Source organism: Lupinus angustifolius, chromosome LG09, assembly GCF_001865875.1.
Source record: "Lupinus angustifolius cultivar Tanjil chromosome LG09, LupAngTanjil_v1.0, whole genome shotgun sequence".
Classification (NCBI taxonomy): domain Eukaryota; kingdom Viridiplantae; phylum Streptophyta; class Magnoliopsida; order Fabales; family Fabaceae; genus Lupinus; species Lupinus angustifolius.
Window position 1 is genome coordinate 12750261 of NC_032017.1, and position 10141 is coordinate 12760401.

Here is a 10141-nt window from a genome sequence, read left to right on the forward strand (position 1 = left end):
TACAATAAGGTTTTATGCTATTATTAAGGATCTCACTAAAGTTAAGTAGGACCAATTGAAAATTGACATGTACAGATCATATTCCTGTGATTTTCATGCTTTTCATTTCATGATGAATCTATGTCATTTAGTTGTGTCAATGTTGGTGATCATTGTTGAATTAGTCATGATTGATATGACGAAATTCACTATGATTCGATATGAAGATATGACTAATGGACGGGATAATTTGGATATGCCTGAGTCATAATGGCAATATTTAAGCGCGCAATAAGGATAACACGTATAGAGAATCATATGTGTGACTAGTGGGAGATTGTTAGAATTTCTGACAATTTATGGGTCACAAATATAATTCTATAACTATGTTATGGCCATTATTTAATTAGCCAAAATATAAAATGATCTTCAGTAATTAATTTGGTGGCTAAAGGCATATGTGTCATGAAATATTATAAGTGTAGATACATTCAGGCAATTTCTGATTTGATAAAAGGACTGAATCAGAATTATTGCAACTTAAGCAGTAACCGCTAGGGGTGTAAAAATTCGGTTCGGTTCGGTTCGGTTTTTGGTGCATTTTAGTGACCGAACCAATCAAAAACATATGATTCGGTTCCGCTCAATTAACCGCAAATTTAACTATTAGAACCGAACCGCTCTTGAATGGTTCGGTTCGGTTCCACGGTTTTTCCATTTACTTTTTTATAAAAAATCTTCCATGAATTGAAAATTCAAAATGTATTACAAGAGATATTGTTCATCCATAAAAGGATAAACATTAATACTACTATTATAAAATATTTTGAATCATATATAACAATAAAATTCATGATTAGGTACATATATATGAATTAGTAAAATATATAATGGTTACATTTATAACCTTACATTTCATAATTAGTAACACATGTATAACAATATATGATATATGTTAGTTTCAAACTCAATATCACAAAATTGTAAATATGTTCCAAATCATAAGACATTAGGAAACAATTTAGTAACTAATAACATATATAATACAAACTTAATAATAACTTAGTAACAAATATAACACTACAATTCACACAAAAAATGATAATTTAAGCTAGAAAATTGGTTGAACAATTTAAACAATTCTAACACATTATTCCCTAATCCCTTGTATACATTTCTTTAATATGCGGTTCGGTTCGGTTCCAACGGTTCCTAAATTTCTAAAACCATAAACCGAACCGAACATAAACGATTCCTTAAAAAAATAACCGAACCGAACCGCGAAACCGAACTGAACCGCGACACCGAACCGAACCACATTTTGCGGTTTGGTTCGGTTCGGTTCCATTGATTTCACGGTTTAAACCAGAATCGCTTACACCCCTAGTAACTCCTTCCATTACTTTTATGAGTTATGGTCCCCATTTGTAGAGCAACGGGTTTTGTTGAGTAGGTTGATGAGAATAAAGGGAATTGTGGAGAGTTATTAAATATAAGATAACACACAATCACAATTCCATAAGGTAACCATAAGGCAACAACATCATCAAGCAACACTCTTGGAACTTGGAATTCTCATTCCCCTCTAGAGAAGCATAAGAAAAACCATCAGGCGCTCTAACATCTGGAAGATCATCATATCCTCATACCTTCGAGATTCAAAATGGCTAATCAATGTATGCTCTTCCTCTTCACCATGATATCAATTAGGGTTTCTTCGGTCTGGATCATGGTTGCTCCATTTGAGTTTATGTATGGACATATACATTGTGGCAAAGTCATGATCATTATGATTTCCGCATTTCAATCTAATGATTATTCATGGAAAATTTCCAACATCCAAACCTTAAATCTCTCAAACCTCACACACACAAAATTAAACCTTTCCGACAACAAAATTCCAAACAGATAGAAGAGAGAGAAACCCAAAACCCAAATTTCTCTCTCCGTATCTCAGTTCCTTCTCAGTAACAAAAACGAAATAGAAAAAAATGAAACAACAGCTAAATGAAACCACAAGTAAAAGACAACAAACACAAAACAATGTTTGTTGTAAACCTCTCTTTCTCTATCTCTCTAGATTCTCTCTCTCTCTTATAAATCAGAGACAGACAAAGTTAACTTCTCAGGTGGTCTTTTGTTTTTGTTAATGAAAATGTCTGAATGGAATTCCAACGGTCAAACCAACCTCCATCAAAATTCCATCTTAATTTTGTACCTCAATCAAACGTGAGATCTGGCCGTTAATTTGTCATTTATAAACGTTTGTACAGTCTAAATGTTTTAGTTTCGAGATGAAGCGAATGTAGGGTTTGGTGGGAGGAAGTTATATTATCATTTATTTATTTAAAATAATGGATATTAGGATTTTAAGATAGGCATATTATGACCTCATCCTCAAGAAATTTGGTGGGGTTAGATCATTTCATCGCATTTAAAATTGATGGATTCCAATTCAAAAATTTACTATTTAGGTAGTTAGGGAAAAGCTTTACTCATCTTATTCAAATTGACCCGTGCACACCATAATGCTAGATTTGGATTTAGGGAAGAAACTAATAAGAGAGAAATACATTAAGGTGAAAGAGATAAAAAGTAATTTTTTGTTGTTGTTTGATTGTATAGAAAAAAGATAAGAAATAAGTTTCTTCCTCCTTCATTTTTCCTTTCTTAATCTCTTACATCTGAGAGGAGAAAAAAATATGTTTTGTTGGGCCTCACTCCATTTCAATTCTCTCTTCTTATACTTTAGCAGAGAGACCAGAGGAGAGAACCATATGTTTCTCGTAGGTTTCTATTCTTTCATTTCTTCCTCCTTCATTTTTCCTCTCTTAATTTCTTACATTTGAGAGGAGAAAAAAATATGTTTTGTTGGGTCTCACTCCATTTCAACTCTCTCTTCTTATACTTTATCAGAGACCAGATGAGAGAACTACATGTTTCTCGTAGGTTTCTATTCTTTCATTTCTCTACATGTGTCCTAAAAAGTGTGACAAACTTGATGGTCACTTGTTGATTAGAAAATGTATTCAAGAATATAATATATATACACAATTAGTATGTTACTTATTGTTTATTTGTATTATTTTTTTTTTTTTTGAAAAGTCAATGATTGAAATAAATAGTAAAGAATAGATTGATAATATATAAAAAATTACACCATTTGTCATACATTTTTCTTTTAAGTTAAATTTTTAATAATTACATATTCTCTTTCCATTCTACCAAAGGAATGTTAAGTACTATGCACTAATTTTCCATTTTTTGAGAGGAAGGCTTAACCTTTCTATTTATAGTTTATTTGAGCAAATGATTGAGGTGGATATTTTTTAACTCTTCCGATTATGAGTCCAATATAATAGTTAGCATAGTTTCATTAGTAAAATTTCCTACTTATCACAAAATCATTATGATATTTTATAACTATTAGAAATGAAGGAGGAAGAAAAGAATATGTATTTTCATTGATCGAAATGAATGAATTGAATGATTGAATGATATTGAATTGAAGAGAATATTTATTCTCTTTCCATTCTACCAAAGGAATGTTAATTATTATGCACTAATTTTTCATTTTTTGAGAGGAAGGCTTAACCTTTCTATTTATACTTGATTTGGGCAAATGATTGAGGCGGATATTTTTCAACTCTTCTTGGATGATGGATTATGAGTCCAATATGATACTTAGGATAGTTTCATTAGTAAAATTTCTTACTTATCATAAAACATTATGATATTTTATAACTATTACAAATGAAGGAGGAAGAAAAGAATATGTATTTTCATTGATTGAAATGAATGAATTGAATGATTGAATGATATTAAATTGAATGAATTACAAAGAAATTAACAAATCTATTATATTGAAAATACAATAGATTAAATTCTACCTAACTCCTAACTAATCTATTTTACATATTTAATCATAGAAATTATACAAAATGTAAATGGGGTTAAACTAACTACTAACCCAATAAAATATTAACCCAAAATGTCAAAATGTATTTCAACATCCTTCCTCAAGTTGGAGAGTGGATGTTTATAACTCTCAGTTTAGACAAAAGATGATTGAATGAACAAAGTTCTTAAGTCTTTGACGGAAGGTCTACATTTCTTTGTACTAATAAAAATATCCAGTTTGCATATGATGTAGGAAGGTCTTTGTTCACTAATTGCAACCAATTCTCATACAACTTAAGGATTTCTTAGAATGATAGTCAAAGAAGACTATTGAATAAAAGAAATTTAAAGAGATTAAAAATTTCTTCAAAATATAGCACATGAATGTAGTAAGGTTGTGCCAAGAGAATTAATAGAAAAAATATAAGAATTCTTAAAACAAAATGAATTAAAATTGAAAGCAACAATATTGTTCATTAAGAACCAACACAATAGGAAGAAAGTCAAATAAGATGAATTGATATTATTGCTCAAGAATATTGTATTGGTTTCTTGGTCAAAGAAAGAGATAAATCTAGAATATAATGAAATATGAATAATACCCATTCAAAAATAACACTACTCAAAATTATCATGTTGGTTTCATGACTTAAAAGTGAGAGACATCTAAAATATGAAAAAATATTTGTTTGAGAATAACAATGCTCAAGATAGAAATCAAGGGGCATGAAAAGAATGTGTATCTTTATTGATTGAAATGAATGATATTAAAATACAAAGAAATTAACAAATCTATTATATATAAAATTCAATAGAGATAACTCTACCTAAATCCTAACTATAACTCCTGACTAACTAACTAATATATTTTACATATATTTTAATCTTAAAAATTATACAAAAGATAAATAGATTTAAACTAACTACTAACCCAATATAATATTAATTCAAAATAACAAAATATATTTCAACAATAACTTCATTCCAAATTGTTTGTGGAAACAATAAGAAAATCATTAGTCAAAGACAACCCAAAATAATAATTTTAATGCTAATTAGACTTTTTTTTATATTTTTACGCGTTTTTTTTGGTTGTGGTGTGCACTATTTCTTCAAATTTGAATACAAGAGTCAAAGTACTATGATATATTTCCTAAAATTAATATAGAAAAAGGGAAATTTATCAAGTAAATGTTAACTAGAAAAAAATGAAGGAGGAAAGGAAAGCAACCATTAGAAATTTATTGTTTGACCATGGTCGGTAAAGCTGGATCTTTTAAGACTTAATGCATCTCTTATAGGTTATAACCACAATAACATGAATCTAAAGAATGGATATACATATGAAATATAATAACTAATCACCAACCTGTAATCATAATCATTACTTGCTAAAAGACTGGTTTAAACCCTCTTAATTTGTCTTTGCAAGCAATGCTTTGTTTCATACGATTAAAAGAAATGGATAAGAAAATGTATTACTGGCTTTAATATTTTTCACTTATTTTATTCTTTGATAGTTTTCACTTATTCTATATTATTCGGCCATTTAATTATTATTTTGTTTGCCCCAGTGATTATTAATACACAATTATCTAGAATGTGGTAGTAATGAGGGTAAAAGCAGGAGTAATTCCACGTATCATTTTATATCATTTATGCTAAATATATGATTTTATATTGATATTTACCCCATCGATAAGTATCTTAATCCCTCACGTACTATCCAATACTCCGTTTGGTTTCCGTTATATATTTTCAATCTTATTTTCAACCTGGAATATTAAAATAAGAGTAAAGGTATACTTTAGTCCTCAATGTTTTTTTTGGATTGGTTAATTTGATCCCTAAAAAATGGAAAACTGAAAATGGTTCCATAAATATTAAATGTTAATCAAAATAGTTATTTAAAACATTTTTTATGACCCTTGAGGCTTTTAATGCTAGTTTGAACTTTTTATTTTTTAAAAGTCAAATTAGTAGATACAAAAATTATAAGGACAAAAGTGAATATTTATTTTTAATAAAATGTTTATAGTCATCTATATTGGGGAATAGTGAAAGTCTTCCCATCTTTCAAACATGATTATCGATGGTGAAAGTCCATGAACTCTGTATGGAACCAATTATTTGGGCCTAGATACAAGAACGAAAATTATGCAAAATGGAATGTAATGGGGCCAGAAGTTGTTATTATTATAGTCTTTAATAAACACAAACTCAACATACAGTACTTTTTACTGGCGAAATTTTTTAACCCACTTTAAAATAAATACACCCACAAACCCTTAAAATCTCCAAAAATACTCATCTCCTTCTAGCCTCATTTATTCCTAAGAGATTGTGCAATGGAACCCATGCTTCAGTCACCCCATGACACATTTCTCCTCTCAATATCACCATCTTTCTCAACTTCAACTAGACTTGGAGGAGCAGCATGTTTTTGCTTCCTATGAATGTACCTTCAACCCATGGTCCGGCTAAGATATGGTAGGCTTTAACGATGAGCGAATTGGTAAGTGTATGATACACATAGGGAGAAGATTCTTAGATATAATCAAGTGTGAACTCGCACATTAAGTATGATGGGATAAGTTGAAGATATTATACTTGTAAAAATAAAACAATATAAAAAATCATATTCCGAAAAGATTTTATATTCATGATGTATTCAGATTATGTTGGGAAATTCATAATCAATTCTTTTTATCTCTTTGATACAAAATGAACACTTGCCAAAGCAATAAGTGGACAAATAAAATAGAGAAAAATAGAAGAGTAATACCTAGAATTTTTACGTGAAAGAATCTCTCTAAATTGATAAGTGATCAACTATATGACATAGTCTAGAAATGTCTCCATTATATAAAGTAGAATTAAAATATTTGCCCCTCTCACTATTCAATTCACTCAATTAGGATGGAATAAAATGTCTATCTTATCTTTCACTAGAAAATCATTGTTTAACACTATTATGGATATCAACTATTTCACTTACTCTCTACATTTCTCTTCTCATGTGCTTGTAATCTCTTCCTCACAACTTCCCTTTATATAGTGAGTGAGATGAAGACTTCTTCATAAACATATAGTTGATAATTATTTATTATCACATTTTCAAGGCAACTTGAAAATGTTATCTACAACTTTTTAGGTTAGACTTCATAGTCTTCAAGAGTCAATGAATAATTTCATCACTTTTGAAAAGTCTTCATTATATGTATTCAACGTATCATCTATTTAGGTCCAATGTTCATATGCTCATATTCAAGTAATCACATATAAAGGTTCAATGGTGATATTCTCCCATCAATTAAGGAGAAAGTTTCTCAACATCTCCAATTTCCTAACTTAATTGAGGGTTATCATTGTTCCAACTTTTCTGCAATTGTTTGTTAGATTCCAAGTGGAAACAACCTTGGTTACCATATTAAATGAGTTCTTCAAGTTGATCTAGCTCCACTTGCAAATATAGTTGGGTAACTAATACTCATATGTGTTGGTTTGTATCATTGTTGGCTCAATTTGACATAAATGATCCCAATAGTGCCTTTCAATTACTAGTTGCTTCAACAATATTAGAGCGGTCAATGTTTCATCTGCATGTAAAATAGTAGGATAAGTTTTCACGGGGAAATTCATAAAGAGACAATAAATTATTATACTTCTAGGTCACATTGAAAATGTTATCTTCAACTATCTAAGTCAGGTTTTATAATCATTGAGAGTCATAATGATTCTAAGATTTCGAAAAATCATCACTAAATTTAATCAATGGATCTTATACCAATGTTCATTGATTACGTGCTCGTATTAATTTAATTAGTGATATTCTCTAATCAATTAAGGTGGAATTCCCATATATACTATTTTCAATTGGTCATAAAATGCTTAAAGAGGATATATATGTTTGGTTGAAAATTTGAACAATAGAATTTGTGATGGAATTGAAGTTTGTGAAAAGAAAAATAATAATTTAGACACAAATCTTAATAGAAATTTGTGTTAAATGTATTTTAGTTATTAGTAAATGGTAGTCTTATCTTTTGTATTTTCCTAGCTTCCTATATGTATTGGCCCATTGGCCTTATCTCTATTAATCAATTCAATATTGCATTTCTCTCTTCTTCTCCTCTCCCTTCTCTCTTCCTATGCAGCTGACCTAACATGGTATCAAGAGCAAGATTTTCTAAGGCCACAGCTCTCGCGGAGCCCCGATTCGAATTTTTTCCGCAGATCCTGTTCATGCTTCTGGGTTCCATCATCTTTTCTTCTTCTTTGCAGTGGTAGATCAGCCTCCGTAGTTCGCAGATCGGAGATCACAATTTCAGATTCGCAGATCGCAGTTTTCGCTGAGCGAGTATCAATTTTGCTGAGCGAATTTGTCAGGTTTTCTGTTTCTCTTTCCCTTTGAATTTCGATTTCCCTACTGTTGTGCTTGTTAGTTATGGCAACTAAAAGATATGATTCTTTGCAATCCATTAATGTGCAACTAAATGGATCATCCAATTATGCATATTGGAGTTATGTGATGAGAAATTTTCTGATTGGTAAACGAATGTGGGGATATGTTTCTGGAACTTTTGTTAAACCTACAAATAGTGCTACTGAAAATTATGCAAAAGAGTTAGAAACTTGGGAAGTGAACAACTCGAAAATTATTACTTGGATTAATAATTCTGTTTCGCAATCTATTGGTGTTCAACTTGCAAAATATGATTCAGCATCTCAGGTTTGGGAGCACCTTAAACGATTGTATGTGCAGTCCAATTTTGCAAAACAATATCAGTTAGAGATTGATATTCGAGCTCTCCAACAACATAGCATGAGCATCCAAGAGTTTTATTCTGCTATGACTAATCTTTGAGACCAATTGGCACTCACTGAATATGCAGAATTGCAAGCATTCACACTGTACACTGATCGTCGGGAACAACAGTGTTTAGTACAGTTTTTGATGGCTCTTCGGAATGATTTTGAAGGCCTCCGTGGTTCCATTTTGCATCGCACTCCTCTGCCATCTGTTGACTCTGTTGTTAATGAACTTTTAGCTGAAGAAGTTCGTTTGAAGTCCCACTCTGAAAAGGGAATTGTTGACAAAGGGATTCTGCCAAGCCCCTTTGTGTTTGCTGCTCCTGTTGTGAAAGGGAAATCTCAAGGCAGAGTCAATTATGATGAATGTAGCTTCTGTAAGGAAAAGGGTCATTGGAAGGCTCAATGTCCAAAATTATTGAAGAAGGAGCAACCTTATCAACCACCTCAGTGGCGTCCGCCTCAGTCGAAATACAGGAACTTTCAGCACACATCTCAATCTTCCAATGTTGCTGCTGCTACTGCTGTTTCTCCATCTGCCACCCCTGGGATGGTTCACTCTGGGTCTAACATGTCTGACCTGGTAGAACAATTTCAGAAGTTTCTTGCATCTCAGCCCAATGCTATGTCAGTCTCTCCTAATGTAGGTCTGTCTTCTGCTGGCTCATCAGGTATATCATCCTCCATATGGATCCTTGACTCTGGAGCGTCCCATCATATGTCATCTGACTTTAAATCTTTTACATCTGTACATAAGTCGTCCTGTGTATCTGTTATGACTGCTGATGGAACTCCTATGTTATTGGAAGGAGTTGGTTCTGTTTCTACACCTAAACTATCTCTCTCTGATGTTTATTATATACCTAACCTCACTTTAAGTCTTGCTTCTGTTAGTCAACTGTGTGATTCTGGTTTCTCAATCTTATTTTCCTCAACTCATTGTTATGTGCAGGATCCTCAATCGAAGAGGCTGATTGGGACAGGCCATAGACAGGGGGGGCTTTATATTTTGGATGAACTGAAGCTTCCACATGTTGCAGCTCCTACTGTTGATTTATCATCTTTTCGTTTGAATTTGTCTTCTTCTAAGTTTTATTTATGGCATTCTCGTCTGGGTCATGTATCTTCTCCTCGTTTGAAATACTTAGCATCAACGGGAGTCTTAGGATCATTACAACCAAATGACATTTCTGACTGTTGTGGTTGTAAACTTGCCAAGTTTTCTGCTTTACCTTTTCCTAAAAGTGTTTCAATTTCTAAGGCACCTTTTGATTTGGTTCATTCTGATGTATGGGGTCCATCCCCAATTGCTACTAAAAGTGGATCCAAATATTATGTCTCTTTCATTGATGATTACACCCGTTATTGTTGGATTTTTCTTATGAAACATCGTTCTGAATTCTTTGGTATTTATTGTCATTTTCGTGCTTTGGTTAATACTCAATATAAC

At 31.6% G+C, this 10141-nt stretch overlaps 2 protein-coding genes across 2 annotated transcripts; both read left to right on the top strand.

Moving 5' to 3' along the window:
• LOC109356269 lies at nt 8438–8746 on the top strand. The gene has a single exon (XM_019599594.1). It carries the CDS (start codon nt 8438–8440, stop codon nt 8744–8746), a length of 309 nt encoding a protein of 102 aa, XP_019455139.1.
• On the top strand, nt 8805–9756 carry LOC109356130. Its single transcript, XM_019599467.1, has 2 exons — nt 8805–9362; nt 9644–9756. Exons 1-2 carry the CDS (start codon nt 8837–8839, stop codon nt 9679–9681), a joined length of 564 nt encoding a protein of 187 aa, XP_019455012.1. The 5' UTR covers nt 8805–8836; the 3' UTR covers nt 9682–9756.